Source organism: Erythrolamprus reginae, chromosome 6 (genome assembly GCF_031021105.1).
Source record: "Erythrolamprus reginae isolate rEryReg1 chromosome 6, rEryReg1.hap1, whole genome shotgun sequence".
In the NCBI taxonomy this organism is placed as follows: domain Eukaryota; kingdom Metazoa; phylum Chordata; class Lepidosauria; order Squamata; family Dipsadidae; genus Erythrolamprus; species Erythrolamprus reginae.
In genome coordinates, this window is record NC_091955.1 from 10,620,512 (window position 1) to 10,639,758 (window position 19,247).

Here is a 19,247-nt window from a genome sequence, read left to right on the forward strand (position 1 = left end):
GTTTTTAATATTAGACTTGTTCCACGGTTATATTGTTTTTATTTACTGTTGTGAGCCGCCCCGAGTCTTTGGAGAGGGGCGGCATACAAATCTAATAAATAATAATAATGTGTGCATTTGCCAACCACTCGTGCAAGTGGAGCTTCAAACACAAATGCCCATGTCTCCCACGGTCAGGTATCGAACAGGTTGCAATCCAGGGGTTGGGGACCCCTGCTCTAAATAATTTGGAATGGATTTTATTTCTCTTGGGCCATTAAAATATCATTAGTGAACCTCCAGAACCGCCTGCTACCGCACGAATCCCAGCGACCGATAAGGTCCCACAGAGTTGGCCTTCTCCGGGTCCCGTCAACTAAACAATGTCGCTTGGCGTGCCCCAGGGGAAGAGCCTTCTCTGTGGCGACCCCGGCCCTCTGGAACCAACTCCCCCCGGAGATTAGAACTGCCCCCACCCTCCCTGTCTTTCGTAAACTACTTAAGACTCACTTATACCGCCAGGCATGGATTTATTGGATTTATATGCCGCCCCGAGTCTGCGGAGAGGGGCGGCATATAAATCCAATCAATCAATCAATCAATCAATCAATCAATCAACAAACAAACAAACAAACAAACAAACAAACAAATAAATAAATAAAGGAGTTGAGACACTTTTCCCCCAGGCTTTTTTTTTTATACTTTTTTTAATACTTTGTTTTATGTTTGGTATGAATGTTGCTGTTTGGTTTTTAAATAATGATAGGGTTTTATATGTTTTTAATATTAGATTTGTTCCACTGTTATATTGTTTTTTATTGCTGCTGTGAGCCGCCCCGAGTCTTCGGAGAGGAACGGTATACAAATCTAATAAATAATAATAATAATAATAATAATAATAATAATAATAATAATAAGTACAGTTATAGTACAGTTAAAGTACAGTTTTTTAAAAATTATGAAGTCTTTGCCTTTGCAACAGATTCACTTACTTTCAAATCAGATTGGAAAGTTTTCAGATGTTCATCCTCACGATATTTATACATTGTTGGCCCATATATTGCTTCTTCCAGTGTTTTTGAAGCCACACATTCTTCTCCAGGGATCTGATATCCTGCAGAATCAGGATTCCTAACATTCTGTTGTGTGATTGTATTTTTTCTGAGTTCGGTTTCTGATTTGTGCTTTTCAGTGTCATCTGGAATGGAATCCATGCTATTTTCATGAGAGTTAGTTGAGAAAGTAGTTTCCTCAATATTCTCCGAAGACAAAACAGTTTTGAAAAATTGTTTTGGATTCTCACATGACGATTTATTATTATTCTGGAGTTTTTGTAACTTCTGAAATTGATATTCATAACTGGATTCTTTTTCAACTGAATGTTCAGGCCGTTTCTTATTTACCTTGGTAGTAGTTCTATGATCGTGTGACGATTCAGAATGACCAGAATTAAAATCTTCAGGAATATTAGTCCCATCTTCCATCTTTTCATTTTGTACATTGTATAGTTCATTAAACAGATGTGTTTCCCTCTCGTGTTCATTTTCTCTGCAATGTTCTTTCCCTTCTAATTTGTCAACATGTTCATCTTCCTTATCTTCTGCCTTGGTCCAATTTTTTTTAATGTTTTCTTCCTTTCTTTCTGTATTGAAACACTCTTCCATTTCTGTTACTTTTTTCTCCTCTCCTTCCTCCTCCTCTCCTTCCTCCTCTTCCTCTTCTTCCTCCTCCTCTTCTTCCTCCTCCTCTTCCTCCTCCTCCTCTTCCTCGTCTTCCTCCTCCTCTTCTTCTTCCTCCTCCTCCTCTTCTTCTTCTTGTTCTTCCTCTTTTTCATTTTTCTTCTCTTCTTTTATCTTCCCACGACATTCTTCTTCCTTACTGCTTGCAAAATAACTTTCTGAACCTTTTAATTCTTGCTTATTGTGGCTATTTTTTTTTTGCCTTTTTTCTTTCGACCGGTTTTTCTTTTCTTTGTCTTCACAAAATCACATGCGGGTATAAAAACATAAATAACAAAAATACAATGGATGAATTCAAACTTATTACCTGTTTAGAATGCAACGTTCTCTGGGAACATTTGGAAAAGGAGCCAGGTGAGGAATGGACAGAATGAGGGAAGGTTTTGACTTGGAGCACAGGCTTAGGAAGGGGTTCGTTGCATTCTTCATGTTCATAATCTGCTTTATTTTGCTGGGAACTGGCTAAGGATTCTATGCGGCTAGTGCATTCTTTCTCATCTACTGCATTAAAATATAAACACACACAGAGAGATTAAAGCGCAGTTAATGTTTTCTGTAGATAAGCAGTATAATATTTTTTAAAAAAATTGGTTTATTTACTAAATTAACAACAAACAAAAAATACTTAAAGGAAAACGTGCCCAACACCAATAAAAACCCCACCACCATTTAGGGGGTTATATTATTTACAATAAGTTTCAATTTCTTCCTTAGCTCCGGTTTACATTTCTTTACATACAAAAAGTGATTGGAATTTATTTTTCACATTGTCGTCATAAATTCTACTTAAGATATAATTTTTCACCTTATTCCATCGTGCCATCAGCTTCTCCAATTTATTTTCATCAAAGTTATTTAATCTTATCTCCATAATTTCGAAGTGGATGTGGTCCACCATGTACCAGTACCAATTATGGATTGTCCATTTATTGCTGTCCTTCCACCCTAATACCACTACTGCTTGAGCGCTTTCCAAAGCTGCTGTTTTGATTTCTTTAAATTCTCGTAATTTCCCATATTTGACTAGTATTGCTAATTCTTTTGTAATTATCCAATTAATGTTTAGCATATTATTTATTTCATTCTGTACTTCCTTCCAAAATTTTTGAACTTCAACACATTCCCAGAGCATATGCATAAAAACTCCTTTTATTTGGCAACCATGCCAGCAATTTCCTTTCCCTTTCCTCTGGAAGTGTGCTAGTTTTACTGGCGTAAAATACCATTTATGTAAAATTTTCCTTCTCATCTCTCTAATTCTTGTATGATAAGCAGTATAATCATAACTTGTTTTGTTCAAGCAACTTACATTTTTTCAAGAAGTCCAGTCGAACTTTCATTAGCTGAGCCAAACCTGGTTTTTCTGGTTTCTATGAATAAAAGTTGAAGCGAACAGAAGTTTTCACGGTAACCAGCATTGCTATATCATTTTTACATTTTGCTCTTTAAAAAAACCCTAGACTTATAAATGCATCAACCTTCCCATTTCCTATTTTATTCTGCAATTTAAAACTGTGTGAAATTTCTATCTTCCTGATCTAGTCCAAACTTTATCCATAGTATAATACCGCATTGATAAAAACATATTATTTTAATTCTAGCCACTTGACAGGATCGCAAAAACGGGAGCGTCGCTTGCAATGGAAGTCCGGAGGCGGGGCATCCCAGCGGCGGCGGTGGGTTCGTAAGGTGAAAAAAGTTTGTAAGAAGAGGCAAAAAAATTCCAAACCCTGGGTTCATATCTCAAAAAGTTTGTATGACAAGGGGTTTGTATGATGAGGTACCACTGTATTTTCTTTCATATGAAATAGTTAAAGGTATTTTGAATGTTGCTGTATCAGAAACAAGGCAAATGAATTTTACTATTTTGTTCTGGTTGCAGGTCATAATATGTCTTCTGATTCAGAAAACATTATAGGGCATTTTTCCGGTAGTATTCACATTCTTGAAACTAGGACAGGATATTTAAACTACCCTTATTCCGTAGCTGCACTCAAATCTCAGATTAAAACATTTTGCTTTAGTTTCCCAGTAATTTCATTTAGAATCTCATCTGTAAAGTCTGAATACTGATTAGCTATAACAATCAATAGCAGTAGCACTTAAACTTTTATATCACTTCACAATGCTTTAAAGCCCTCTGAGAGGTTTACAAAGTCAGCATATTGTCCCCAACAATCTGGGTCCTTATTTTACTGACCTTGGAAAGATGGAAGGTTGAGTCCCCCTTGAGCCAGTGAGACTCAAACTTCCAAAGTGCAGCCAATTGGCCATCAGCAGAATTAATCTACAATACTGCATCCCAACCACTGTGCCACCACGGATCAAGCTGTATATATTACATTAAACTTAAGATCTAAATTGAAGTTTCTTTTGATCCAAACAAGTATTAATTAGTATCATAACAAGTCTCTCATTATTAGAGATTTTCAGTGTTCATTGTAGAAAATCCTACCTTGGGACTGAAGCCTAGTTCCTCCTCTTCTGAAGAAAGCCAGTTATCATCATCTGTTTTGTCAGAATTGCTGAAACAGAGATGCATATATGTGATTCGACACAAAAATATGTAACCTTTCCCTGGTGCAGAGCTGAAGGGATTGAATACTGTAGCTTAGAGGATTATTCTCTGCCTTACAATGCAAAGGTTGCAGGTTCAGGTCCCAGTGGGTATGGCTAGCTGATGAGGCCAAAATAAGGCTGAAATAGATCTATCTTAGCCTCCCTTAATTTTCAAATTCAGCAAAAATTTCCTAAATTTAAATCAAAATTTAAATCTTACCTTATAGAATATCCAGAAGAGTGGTTATCCAAAACTGTAAAAAAAACCACACAACACAAATAAAGATGCAGACAGTCCAGTGACAAAAAATTATAAAGATTTATTTTTATACAAGGGTAAATGAAACTGCAGAAGTTTAAATGACAAAAAATATCTTAAAAATATACTAACTTAGTAACTATATAAAAATTGGCAAACATTTAACTAGATTTTTATATTTATTGTAAGCTTTTCCAATTTTTAAAACTGGAAGTTATATTTGGTATCAATATTTGCAGTCAACTGCATCTTAGACTGCACGGACGTTCATGATTTAACACTTTTACTGCTTTTTTATAGAATTTCCACTGGCATAGCAGCAATTTTCTATTTGTTCAATAAAGTATGACACACTGTTCTAAAGAGTGGAAAAGGAAGCCATTCAACTTCTAAGAACAAGTAGAGAAACTGATTGTGTGGCCATAAGTCTTGAAAAATACCACGGTTCAATTAAGAAATGAATTAAAAAGAAATAGCAGGATGATTACATCATATATCTCAGGGACTGCCTTCTGCTGCACGAATCCCAGCGACCAGTTAGGTCCCACAGAGTGGATCTTCTCCGGGTCCTGTCAACTAAACAATGTCGCTTGGCGGGACCCAGGGGAAGAGCCTTCTCTGTGGCGGCCCCGGCCCTCTGGAACCAACTCCCCCCAGAGATTAGAATTGCCCTTACCCTCCTTACCTTTCGTAAGCTACTTAAAACCCACCTCTGCCGTCAGGCATGGGGGAATTGAGATCCTCTTTCCCCCTAGGCCTTTACAATTCTATGCATGGTATGTACGTATGTATGTATGTTTGGTTTTTATATTAATGGGTTTTTATTCGTTTTTAGTATTAGATTACTATTGTACACTGCTTTATTGTTGCTGATAGGCGCCCCGAGTCTCCGGAGAGGGGCGGCATACAAATCCAATAAATAAAAACATAGATAGATAGATAGATAGATAGATAGATAGATAGATAGATAGATAGATAGATAGATGATAGATAGATAGATAGATATTAATACTGTATAATTTATTAGATTTGTATGCCGCCCCTCTCCGAGGACTCGGGGCGGCTCACAACATGAATAACAATACAATACAAATCTAATATTAAAAAGAACAAGTTAAAATGCCATCTGGCGGGACCCAGGGGAAGAGCCTTCTCTGTGGCGGCCCCGGCCCTCTGGAACCAACTCCCACCAGAGATTAGAATTGCACCCACCCTCCTTACCTTTCGTAAGCTACTTAAAACCCACCTCTGCAGTCAGGCATGGGGGAATTGAGATATACTTTCCCCCTAGGCCTTTACAATTCTATGCATGGTATGTATGTATGTATGTTTGGTTTTTATATTAATGGGCTTTTAATCGTTTTTAGTATTAGATTACTATTGTACACTGTTTTATTGTTGTTGTTAGCCGCCCTGAGTCTCCGGAGAGGGGCGGCATACAAATCCAATAAATAAATAAATATATCCCAGCTACTATTCTATTTCTCAGAAGTCCAACTGGAAGACGGATGTGGCAAATCACCACTACTATGTCTAACCAGAATTGTTTTTTGCCTTCCCCCAAAAAGGAACAAAGCTATCTTAGTTTGCCTTGCTTATAGAGTTCGTCAGTATTTATTTATTTATTTATTTATTTATTTATTTATTTATTTATTTATTTATTTATTTATTTATTTATTACTTAGATTTGTATGCCGCCCCTCTCCGAAGACTCGGGGCGGCTCACAACATGTAAAAACAAATCATAAGCAATCAGACAAATTTAAAATATTTAATATTTAAAAAACCCCATATGCTAACAGTCACACACACAGACATACCATGCATAAATTAAACGTGCCCAGGGGGAGATGTTTCAGTTCCCCCATGCCTGACGGCAAAGGTGGGTTTTAAGGAGTTTACGGAAGGCAGGAAGAGTAGGGGCAGTTCTAATCTCTGGAGGGAGTTGGTTCCAGAGGGCCGGGGCCGCCACAGAGAAGGCTCTTCCCCTGGGGCCCGCCAACCGACATTGTTTAGTTGACGGGACCCGGAGAAGGCCCACTCTGTGGGACCTAATCGGTCGCTGGGATTCGTGCGGCAGGAGGCGGTCTCGGAGATATTCTGGTCCGATGCCATGAAGGGCTTTAAAGGTCATAACCAACACTTTGAATTGTGACCGGAAATTGATCGGCAACCAATGCAGACTGCGGAGTGATGGTGAAACATGGGCATACCTAGGTAGGCCCATGACTGCTCTCGCAGCTGCATTTTGCACGATCTGAAGTTTCCGAACACTTTTCAAAGGTAGCCCCATGTAGAGAGCATTACAGTAGTCGAACCTCGAGGTGATGAGGGCATGAGTGACTGTGAGCAATGAGTCCCGGTCCAGATAGGGCCGCAACTGGTGCACCAGGCGAACCTGGGCAAACGCCCCCCTCGCCACAGCTGAAAGATGTTGTTCTAATGTGAGCTGTGGATCGAGGAGGACGCCCAAGTTGCGGACCCTCTCTGAGGGGGTCAATAATTCCCCCCCCAGGGTGATGGACGGACAGATGGGATTGTCCTTGGGAGACAGAACCCACAGCCACTCCGTCTTATCCGGGTTGAGCTTGAGTCTGTTGACACCCATCCAGGCCCCAACAGCCTCCAGGCCCCAACAGCCTCCAGGCCCCAACAGCCTCCAGGCCCCAACAGCCTCCAGGCACCGGCACATCACTTCCACCGCTTCGTTGAGTATTACTCAAGGAACCTGTAGAACTCTTCCTTGACAAAATTGTTGTTACCTGTTGACATACTAGCCTCTTTTTCCTGCTTATGGCCTGTTAATTCTCCTACACCAAAACTAGTTTGTGTTCTGCCGAGCTCTCTGGTAGGAGCCTCCCGAAAATTCAAGGGTGCAAATTTCAGACACACACACACGTTTGAAAATTCAAAACAATGTTCTTTATCACAAAATTCAAAATAAACTAAGCACTCCTTTTATATTGCAAAGAGCACTCTTCCCAAAACAACCGGGTAGTCTGTACAATGTCCCTTAAGCAGTCATTAAGTACTTAGCTACCAGCTGTGAAGAAACTTCACACCCCTTCTTCTTCCAACGAAGTGAGACACACACACACACACACCACACATTGCTCTGCTTTGGTTTCAAAGGCGTGAAAAATCAACAAACAAAGTCCAGAAAAGAGCAACACGGGATTCCTGAAGAACTGCGATCAGATACTCTTTCACAACGGCCAAACCCACACGCTGCTATTTATAGCAGCAGCCCTAATTACTGGAGCCCCACCCAACCACAGGTGGCCTCATTTTCTCTTATAATAATCCTTCAGCTGTTGTCTCCTATGCATCACTCTACGCATGCAATACTAGACAACACAGTATCAACAGTAGAGACCTTCAAATTTCTAGGTTCTATCGTATCTCAAGACCTAAAATGGTCACCTAACATCAAAAATATCATCAAAAAAGCACAACAAAGAATGTTCTTTCTGCGCCAGCTCAGGAAGCTCAAACTACCCAAGGAGCTGCTGATACAGTTCTACAGAGGAATCATTGAGTCTGTCATCTGCACCTCTATCACTGTCTTGTTTGGTGCTGCAACCCAACAGGACCGACACAGACTTCAGAGGAGAATCAGAACTGCAGAAAAAGCAATTGCTGCCAACCTGCCTTCCATTGAGGACCTGTATACTGCACGAGTCAAAAAGAGGGGGGGGGGGATATTTACTGACCCCTCACATCCTGGACACAAATTGTTTCAACTCCTACCCTCAAAACGTCGCTACAGAGCACTGCACACCAAGACAACTAGACACAAGAACAGTTTTTTTCCGAACGCCATCACTCTACTAAACAAATAATTCCCTCAACACTGTCAGACTTTCTATAAATCTGCACTTGTATTCTACCAGTTTTTCTTATCATTCCTATCACCCATTTCCTCCCATGTAGACTGTATGACTGTAACTTGTTCCCTATATCCTAAGATTTTTATTAATATTGCTTCTTCATTGCTTATTTGACCCCTGTGACAATCATTAAGTGTCGTACCACATGATTCTTGACAAATGTATATTTTATTTTATGTACGCTGAGAGCATATGCACCAAGACAAATTCCTTGTGTGTCCAATCACACTTGGCCAATAAAAATCTATCTATCTATCTACCATCTATCTATCTATCTATCTATCTATCTATCTATCTATCTATCTATCTATCTATCTATCTATCTATCTATGTCATTAATTCGGGCCGCATCTTGCCCAGGTCTGTTATATATGCTTGACAAATAAATTAATAAATATTTTTACAAACAATACTTCCATTTGAGAAGGGGCAGAATTGTACTATTTGACTAGCTATTTGTACTATATAAAACTTTACCTTCCTTATTTTTAGCAGGAGCTCCAAGTGTAATACCAGTGTCTCGGTCTTTTTCTGGGCTGCTTAAAATAGACAGAACTTTTTGACCATCAAATGAACCCTCTTCTCTATCTTTTTCGTTGGAATATTTAGCAACAAGCTTCTTGAAGCTAAATGGGGAAAAAAAATTATTCAATATTGACACATTTTAATAAAGCAAAATTAATATCAACACAGAAGAACAGTGTTAAATAAAAAGCAATAACTCGGTTGTTTGCCTGCTACTTTAACACCCTGCTAATATGTTATCTAATCTTAACCCATGTTATGCTTTTTATGTTCATATGACAATGAAAAGACAAATGTTTCAGCTTACGTGGAATCCTCGCTAGCCACAGCATAATCTTTTGTTGACCATCCGCTTTTGTCTCTATGGTCAACATTCGATCCATGAAGGAGGAGAACTTGCATTAAGTCATGTTTGTTATTAGAAGCAGCAATCAATAGTGGAGTTCTGAAAAAGAATCAATCAATCAAACCTTCACTAATACCTTAACACCCTGCATTTACTCAGCATTATTTCCTCTTGCAAAAAGACGGGAGCTTTCACATTATGCAAAGCTTCGTTCATTCGTTCATTCATTCATTCATTCATTCATTCATTCATTCATTCATTCATTCATTCATTCAATACATATACAGAATATCTCCGGGACCGCCTTCTGCCGCACGAATCCTAGCGACCGATTAGGTCCCACAGAGTTGGCCTTCTCCGGATCCCATCGACTAAACAATGTTGTGTGGCGGGTACCAGGGGAAGAGCCTTCTCTGTGGCGGCCCCAACTCTCTGGAACCAGCTCCCCCTGGAGATTAGAACTGCCCCCACCCTCCTCGCCTTCCGCAAACTCCTTAAAACTCACCTCTGCCGTCAAGCATGGGGGAATTGAGGCATTCCCCCCTCCCCCGGGCCTATGCAATTTATGTATGGTATGTCTGGGTGTATGTCTGGTTTAATAATGGGTTTTTTTTTAATTTTTGAAATTTATTAGATTTATTGTGAATTGTTTATTGTATGTTGTGAGCCGCCCCAAGTCTACGGAGAGGGACGGCATACAAATCTAATAAATAAATAAATGAATGAATGAATGAATGAATGAATGAATGAATAAATAAATAAATACTGCTAAAAAATAATAAAGAGAACACTTAAACAACACAGTATAACTCCAAGTAAGTCAAACTTTGGTGAAATCAAATTGTCCACTTAAGAAGCAACACTGATTGACAATCAACTTCACATGTTGTCAGTACATTCAAGTTTGTACAGAACGAAGTATTCAATGAGAATATTTCGTTCATTCAGATTTAGGATTCGTTCTTTGAGTGCAGCCTTTTTTTTTTTTTTGAGCAGTTTATATTTAATGCATTGCATCTCATAAATGGACTATATACGAACATTTCACCAAAACCGACGTGGTTTTGAGGCAAGATTGGAATCCTGCTTCAGTATAAGTCTGTTAGGCTTAGCACCTGGTCTACACAGTCATAGTGAAAGCCGGATTGTCCCACAGGCAGATGTTCATCTATTATGGGACCTATCCAGTTTATAATTATAATTATAATGAGCCGGGGTGACGCAGCAGGTAGAGTGCTGTACTGCAGGCCACTGAAGCTGACTTGTAGATCTGAAGGTCAGTGGTTCAAATCTCATCACTGGCTCAAGGTTGACTCAGCCTTCCATCCTTCCGAGGTGGGTAAAATGAGGACCCGGATTGTGGGGACAATAGGCTGGCTCTGTTAAAAAAGTGCTATTGCTAACATGTTGTAAGCCGCCCTGAGTCTAAGGAGAAGGGCGGCTTAAAAATCAAATAAATAAATAAATAAATAAATAATAAATTAATCTTTCCTGGAGTTGTAGTAGGAGCTAAAAGGCCAATTGGTAAGTAGCTTTAAACTCTGCCTTGTGGTTTGACAGGTTTTAGAAGTGATGCTATCTTAACTTTTTAAAATTCTATTGTGAGAGAGAGCCATTGGAAATTACATCTGAGAGTAATTTACTAATCTGATTCCATGTGTACTTTTTAGAGTTTATCATTAATTTTGGATGAATCATTAAATTAATGCTTTGGATGGTCATCGAACTGTTGTAAGTCAAGGACTACATTTATCACCCAAGAATCTGCTACTAGGATCAAAGAGATACTAAAATGTCTAGATTCTAAGAATCTGAAGCGGTTCTTGGATGTTCTGTTTTTCTGGTTTTTTCTTGTTTTTTAAATTATTATTATTATTATTATTATATTGATGGTCTTTGACTGTAATAAAGGTCTATTATTATTATGCTAACAGAAAGATCCCTCCACAAGAAAAGATGTGGGGGAAGAACGAATATGAAGATTGGTTTATAACAAAAAAACAACAACTAAGTGTTCTGCCGGCGTGTCTCAACCGCCCGTAATTACAAGGTAATTAGTCCAGGAAGACACACACTACACAATAAAAGGAAAACCCAAAAGTTTTTATATACAGAAAAACAGAAACAGCTCCCTTTTTAAATGTCAAAGGGATTTTCTGGTACACACAAGGCACAGGTTAAATGCAGTCCAATTGCTCACCCAATAACTGAGAAATTGAGTCCAATTCTAAAGTCCAGAGAGTCCACACACACAATCCTGAACAGCAAAAACCACGATCTTGACGAAACAATGAATCATATAAACTGCCATGAGGCTAAAACACCAGGCTGCACTTTTATCTGTAGAACTAATTACAGCAGCCCCACCCAACCACAGGTGGCCTCATTTTCTCTTGTAATAATCCTTCAGTTGTTGTCTCCTGTGCATCACTCTACGCATGCGTGGATGTGTCACTAATTCTTGTTCAGAATCCAGGGATGATACTGATGACTGATCTCCTCCTGGGCTGTCTGCCAAACTCCCTTCTTCCCTGTCACTCATGCTTCCTTGGTCAGAGGAAACTTCATCGGCAGATTCTACTGGGAGCAAAACAGGCCTGCGGCATGTGGATGTCTCCCCCACCTCCACATTCATTGGGGCAGGAGCTGGGCCAGAGCTAACCACAACAACTAAGTATAAAAGCTACCCATGTACTTTTACTGGAAACAAATTGAAAGTGGAATTGAACAGAAACATCAGTATTTTCTTTAAATGTAAACTATTATAAGAAACCTACATTTTTTTCTTTATTTTCAAAGTTTTATCTTTTGACCCCAAAGGCAGTTTATAATACAGCTGGAAACAAAAACTTTTAGCTTAAGACTTCAGTGTAATGTTAACAACAGCATCGAGCCATTAATAAATATTTTTTTATATTGAGAAAATGTTATTCCAGCAGACTGATTATCTGTTATATTCAGTGGCACAAACTCTTAAAAACAATCCTAAAATCTCGGAAGGGTTACCACTGCATGACCCAAACTGTACCTTCCCACTTTATCTGTGGCGTCCAGCGATGCTTTTTGTTCAAGAAGAAACTCTACCATGTCTTGATTATTTTCAGCCACAGCAACAATTAACGGTGTGCATCCATCCTGCAATTTAAGAAAAAAAATACATATATGTGTGTATATACCCGGTTTCCCCAAAAATAAGGCGTACCCCGAAAGTAAGGCATGTCAGAGGTTTTGCAGAATTTGCTAATATAAGGCACCCCCTGAAAATAAGGCATAGTCAAGTTTACATAGAAAAACATATGGTACCATTCAAGGCTGTTCATAGCGGTACCGTAATAATGTGGCGTCCCCTGCTGGCCCCTTCCATCGCTTTGTACCGTCCAGTACAGCAGACACAGTCTGCTGCTGTCTCACCGCCATTACAGTCTCCACTACAGTGCGTAGACTGTAGTGCCTCTGGTGGCCGGAAGCTGCAATAGTGGGAGTATAATGTTGTACCATATAAGTGCGGTCGTTTGTGTGTGTGGGAGCTCTTGTGTTGTTGTGGTTGAAGCTAAAGTAGTCGCCGACAGGCAGGACGTTGCAGCATATGATCTTGTGGGCAATACTTAAATGAGGTAAATAAGCTGAGATAAACTACACCCAAGGAACATATGCTAAGTTCCTCCTACTTTTATTTAACAATAGGAAGGGGTAGCTTACAAGACATTTGAACCTGAGATTATGATTAACTATGCCCAAAACAAACCCCTATGTGAAAGCTAGCAAAAGCTTTTTCAAAGGTAAATTACAAATTGTAGTCAACTTATTCAAGCAAAATAAGGAATGAAGAGTCTCAAGTTCCATTTTATTATGCAATAGATACTTATTATTACACATTAGTTCTCAGTAAATAACACAGTGTTTCTTTTCCGTAAATGATGTTAAAACGTTTTTTTTTAAATCTGAATATGTACTGGTTTATACAAAATCAAAAACTATTTAATATCTTAAGTAAACTACTGAAATTTTACCTTATTTTGTGCTTCCATGTCAGCGTTCTTTTCAAGCAGATATTTCGCTAGATATACATTAGAATTACTGGCAGCAAAGTGGAGGGCCGTGTTTTTGTCTATGTCCTTCAAATTGGGATCTGCTCCGTGTTCAAGCAGATAAACTGCACAGAATTCTTGCTGGCATTCCACCGCCTAAATATTTAAGAAGATTATTATTATTATTATTATTATTATTATTATTATTATTATTTATTAGATTTGTATGCCGCCCCTCTCTGTAGACTCGGGGCGGCTCACAACAATAACAAGAACAATGTAAGAACAAATCTAATAATTTAAAAAACACTAAAAAACCCATTATTAAAAGCAAACATACACACAAACAAACATACGGTACCATGAATAAACTGTATAGACCCAGGGGAGATGTCTCAGTTCCCCAATGCCTGACAGCAGAGATGGGTCTTAAGAACTTTACGAAAGGCAAGGAGGGTGGGGGCAGTTCTAATCTCCGGGGTGAGCTGGTTCCAGAGGATCGGGGCCGCCACAGAGAAGGCTCTTCTCCTGGGTCCCGCCAGACGACATTGTTTCGTTGACGGGATCCGGAGAAGGCCAACTCTGTGGGACCTAACCGGTCGCTGGGATTCGTGCGGCAGAAGGCAGATGTTAGGTCTACAACTTATTTTCATATACCTTGGTAATACTGCCTATAATTTAAACCAAACAAAGCTACAGCTTTTTCTTGGTCTCTTTTGATAAGCAATGTTAACAATTTATTATACTGATTAAAACAGAAGTTATAGAAATTTGGCTTTATACTACTACTAAATTTGCACTATTTTAAATGCATACCTTCATTAAGGGAGATCTTTTCTCTTTATCACAGCTATCTAATTTGCATCTGTTGTCCACCAAGTACGTAACCATCTCTGTATGTCCATTAGCACAGGCAAAATGCAATGGTGTTCTAAAAGAAACCATATTATTAAAAAAGCCATATTCAGTCAATAAGTAACTAACAATAGAATACGTCATTTTCTTAAGAACATTTTTATTTTGAATCTTTGAACTGTATTTCAAAACTAGTGTTCAGCATTTGATGAACTGGAATATACCTATGTACTCTGTACATTCAGTGGTAAAAGTCTACAATATAAATTGCAGACTTTGTTAATTAGTTCTTCATAGTTGAAAAAATAATTTTTAAAAAATTATTATTATTATAGACGAGGAGGGTGGGGGCAATTCTAATCTCAGGGGGGAGCTGGTTCCAGAGGGTCGGGGCTGCCACAGAGAAGGCTCTTCCCCTGCGGCAGAAGGCGGTCCAGAGATATTCTGGTCCGATGCCATGAAGGGCTTTATAGGTCAAAACCAACACTTTATACTTTGCAAGAAACAATAAATCCTAAAATACAGAAGTGAATATTATCTGCTTGAGTTCATATACAAATATTTTCAATTCATCTAAAATTAACAACTGATGACGACAGAGAAGGCTCTTCCCCTGGGTCCCGCCAAACGACATTGTTTAGTCGATGGGACCTGGAGAAGACCCACTCTGTGGGACCTAACTGGTCACTGGGATTTGTGCAGCAGAAGGCGGTCCCTGAGATAATCTGGCCTGGTACCATGAAGGGCTTTATATTTATTCTTTTAAGGGGTTCTTTTAAAGACACAATCCAGTTTAGCGCCTCATGCCATCAAGAGGTCATAAAGTCCCCTTCCCACATAGTGAAGAAGCGTTGAGGGAAACCTCAGGAGAAGATGTTTCTGCTACCCAGGTCCCTATGACACCCACAGAGTCTGCCACGTGGACATGTTTTGGACCGGTGAGGGGCCTCACTGGGGGAAATCCCTTCCTTGGAAGCCCATTGAATGGAGAGCAGTTGGCCCAAGGAACCAAGGAGAGATGAAGAGGAGAGTTGATCTTTACGTGAAGCCGAGGCGGGAATCGAGGCCAGGCCTGTTCCTTCTCACCTGCCAGCTTTATCCCTTTCATTTAAGCTGTGTTTTCTCAGGAGGTTTCTGACTTCCCCGAGGTCTCCTTCGGCCGCCGCTCGGTGGAGCTTACTCAGATCCCTGATCTCCAAGTTATAGCCCCCGCTACAGATAGCGCCTGGGGCTGAGGCGCAAGCCACGGGGACTTCGTTCAGCGATGGGGACTGACGGTCATTCGCCTTCTTCCCCAGCCGGAGGATTTTCTTCATCCGCTTCATGTTTGGATGCTAAAAAATTAGGATACATAAACTAGTTATAAAGTGTTCTGTCTGGGTCACTCCGGAAGCCAAGACCAACCCAAAAAGAGAAGCCAGACACACCGGTAAAAGGCAAAGGCAGTTTATAAAATTCAAGAAAAACACAGGTAACAGAAAATGTCCTTACAAACAGGAAAACGCTGTATCTTCAGATATATCCATGAAGGCAAAAGTCCATGCAGCAATACAGGATTCTTGCTGCCAAGACGAGGCTGTAGATAGCAGACCTACACCTCCCACAGGTCTTCCAAACTGCTGGGCCACAAGCCAGGACGTCGAGAACAAAGCAGGTCACCGTAACTCCAATTGATAACACTCCACATGGCTTCAAGGGCTTGCCTGCCTTTTAAACCCTGCTAAGGAGGACCACACCCAAGCCCAGCTGTTCCTAATTCAGTGCTGATAATACTTCTTTAATTGCTCCTTTCTTTGATCTGAACGTCTCTGTCGCATGTCAATGACGGCTTGAGCCTCATCACCTAATGACTCCAAGCTACTGGCTGGGGAGAGGCCCCCCCCCTCTCATGCTGTTCTCCTTCGTCCCATTCCTGATTTTCCTCTCCACTGTCCGACTGTTCAGCCCCCTCCTCTTAGCTGTCCTCCTCCTCCGGGCATGGAGCCAGCAGAGACACAGCTGGTCCCTGAGCAGCCTCAGGCTGAACCACAACATAAAGGAAAAAATACACACTATGTAAGCAAAATCAGTATATCAAGATATAAATAATTTTTTTCCCATTTTACAAATAAACTTTGCATTTTTTTAAATGAAAGTCTTTCTCTGTAATTTATTCAAACAAAGTTCTCCGATATTTTAAGCAGTCTCTTGTAATCCAGTAAAAAGTAATTATTCCAATTACCAATTGGAATTGTCATTTTTATTTCCTTAGTTTATAGAATTTGTAGAATTTTCTTTTTTCATCTCATGGAGAATTCTTATTCAGAGTTTATTAACATTCTCAAATAGATTTTGTTGCATATCTTGTTCTGAAAAATCTTCTGGATATAGGCTGTTTCCAAAACGATGGCATAATTGTCAAAATTCTAGGTGATCTGACACATTCCTCATTGGAGTATAGCACCAAGATGCCCCTTCAAACAACATACTTATCACACGTACATTAAGATCATATGCTGCAATGTCCTGCCTGTCGACGACTACTTCAGCTTCAACCACAACAACACAAGAGCACACAACAGATTTAAACTTAATATTAACCACTCCAAACTCGACTGTAAAAAATATGACTTCAGTAACCGAGGTGTCGAAGAGTGGAACTCATTACCGGACTCCATAATGTCATCCCCAAACCCCCAACACTTTACCCTTAGATTATCCAGTTGACCTATCCAGATTCCTAAGAGGTCAGTAAGGGGCGAGTACAAGTGCCTTGCGCCCCCTGTCCTATTACTCTCCTATATCTCCTATACCTTTCTTCTACAGTATTCCTATATCTCTTCTTCTATTCTTTCATTGATATGTTCTATTCCTATATCTTCGCTTCTATTCTTTCTTAGATATATTTTACTATGAGTATCTCCTCTATAACCTTCATCATGTATTTTACTGTATCTTTTCCTGCTATTCTCTCATAGTTATATTTTACTCCTTTATTTTCTCCTCTATTCCCCCTTTAATACATTCTTATTTTTTTATTTTATTTATTTGTCAAACAATTATAGGGTGAAAATTTGTACATATAAAACATTAGATAAGTAATGATAAAAGTAGACAATAGGACAGGGACGGTAGGCACAATGGTGCACTTATATCCTTTATAACCCTCATTGTGTATTATTGTGTATTGGACAAAACAAACAAATAAATAAATAAAAAATAGGCCACTTCCAGTTTGGAGACAGAACTGGATGGGTGCAGTTCAATGGATGCCACAAAGAAGAAGGAATTAATCTATTCTCCAAAGCACCTGAAGGTAGAACAAGAAGCAATGGGTGGAAACTAAACAAGGAGAAGCAATTAAGAACTAAGGAGAAATTTCCTGACAGTTAATCAATGGAACAGCCTGCCTCCAGAAGTTGTGAATGCCCCAACACTGGAAGTTTTTAAGCAGATGTTGGATAACCATCTGGTCTGAAGTAGTGCAGGGTTTCCTGCCTAAGCAGGGGGGTGGACTAGAAGACCTCCAAGGACCCTTCCAACTGTTGTTGTTATTATGATTATGATTAAATACTGTACTTCCGTTTAGCGGCATGACTCCTAATGGAAATGTATGCAGCAGCAAATATTGCTTTAGCCCAGGGCTAGGCAAAGTTGGCTCTTCTATGACTTGTGAACTTCAACTCCCAGAATTCCCGAGATAGCATGATTGGCTGAGGAATTCTGGGAGTTGAAGTCCACAAGAGCCAACTTTGCGTACCCCTGCTTTAGCCTGTAATACCTGTTTTATCTGGCTGAGCGCCTTTCAGCGGACCGCATCCATGCATGAAACGCCCCTCGCTCGTGGACCGAATCCGCGATGAACGGTGGAAATAATGGGCCACGCCCCCTGGGTATATTACGTCACAATGGTCGGGTTGTCACATCAGTATACAGTACCTCTAACCGTTCCCAGAGCACTCGGACTCCCGCGGTCCCGTTACGTCCTGCGTACTATCGCGAGAAACGGCGAGAATATAAGGCCACCATAGACTCGCCCGATTGCAAAGCGAGCCTCTCTTAAACTCTATTCTTCTAACTATGAAGGGTTGCTACTTCCAGATTACCCTTGGCGCCGTTTTTAAAATGTAATATTCACATTCTAAGGCTGTCTTTCTTTTCAGGTGTATTAAACATAGAGGTCTCTCCCCAGCCGTATTCTGCCCGCGGGGAAACCTCAACTTTCTTTTAGAGAAATGGACCCGGAAGTGCCGTTTCCTATCCAAGATGTGACTATATCTTAAAAACCTACAGAACGCATGCTCGGCAGAACTTTGCCCCCCCCCCTCCGTTTTTGGCGCGTGCGCGACGATTTAGCTTCTCGTTTGAGATCGGGATACCTCGCGATAGCTTATACTAAGCGACCGAGTGTAGTGGGGAGAGAGGGAGCAGCGTCTTTATGACGTCCGCGTTGGAAAACTACATCAGACCTATTCTTCCTTTACCACAAAGGAGGTGGGGGAAAAAAATTCTGCGAGCGCTGAAGGGGCGAAGTCTTGGTCAGGAGTAGGGGTAGGCAAGGGTGGCTCTTCTATGACTTGTGGACTTCAACTCCCAGAATTCCTCAGCTGGCATGATTGGCTCAGGAATTCTGGGAGTTGAAGTCCACAAGTCATAGAAGAGCTACCTTTGCCTACCCCCTGTGCTAGGGCAAGGCAAAAACGCCTCCATTTTGGGGGGGGGGGAAACACCTGCCTGTTTTTTTCCCCTCACAAAACCGGGGGTGCTTTTGCCTTCCCCAGCCCCCAGAAGCACTCTATAGGCTTCCCAAACCCTCTGCACAAAACCCCCTTTTTGTGAAATACGAGCCCTCTTTTGGGGTGGGGGGGGCAGGTATGTCTTATTCCGAAAAATACAGTAATTCATAATTTGCTAGCCTTTTCCATAAGAAGGAACTCCAGCTGTTATTTATTTATTTATTTTATTTATTTTGTCCAATACACAATACACATTGAAGAGAAGTAATATATGTAGTAATATATATAAAGAAAAGGATAGAAGAAAAGATATTAAAATAGAGAAGATATATGAAAGGAAGAAAAGATAAAT

At 40.1% G+C, this 19,247-nt stretch overlaps 1 protein-coding gene across 5 annotated transcripts in view; it reads right to left on the reverse strand.

Annotated features, from left to right (window-relative positions):
• LOC139169284 (ankyrin repeat domain-containing protein 26-like) overlaps window positions 1–18,131 on the reverse strand; it is a 97,029-nt gene extending 78,898 nt beyond the window's left edge. For 3 of the 5 annotated variants that reach the window (XM_070755238.1, XM_070755237.1, XM_070755234.1), the window contains exons 1-11: window positions 17,941–18,018; window positions 15,267–15,514; window positions 14,142–14,256; window positions 13,308–13,481; window positions 12,326–12,432; window positions 9,259–9,396; window positions 8,904–9,052; window positions 4,498–4,531; window positions 4,174–4,243; window positions 3,028–3,088; window positions 2,026–2,219 (exon numbers count right to left, since the gene is read on the reverse strand). In XM_070755238.1, coding sequence (XP_070611339.1) covers window positions 2,026–2,219; window positions 3,028–3,088; window positions 4,174–4,243; window positions 4,498–4,531; window positions 8,904–9,052; window positions 9,259–9,396; window positions 12,326–12,432; window positions 13,308–13,481; window positions 14,142–14,256; window positions 15,267–15,505 — 1,281 coding nt within the window. In that variant the 5' untranslated portion in view covers window positions 15,506–15,514; window positions 17,941–18,018. Of the gene's footprint in view, window positions 1–2,025; window positions 2,220–3,027; window positions 3,089–4,173; window positions 4,244–4,497; window positions 4,532–8,903; window positions 9,053–9,258; window positions 9,397–12,325; window positions 12,433–13,307; window positions 13,482–14,141; window positions 14,257–15,266; window positions 15,794–17,940; window positions 18,019–18,098 lie in introns of those variants that run through there. The other 2 variants (XM_070755235.1, XM_070755236.1) reach the window with 2 other exon arrangements.
• Window positions 18,132–19,247: the final 1,116 nt, after the last annotated feature.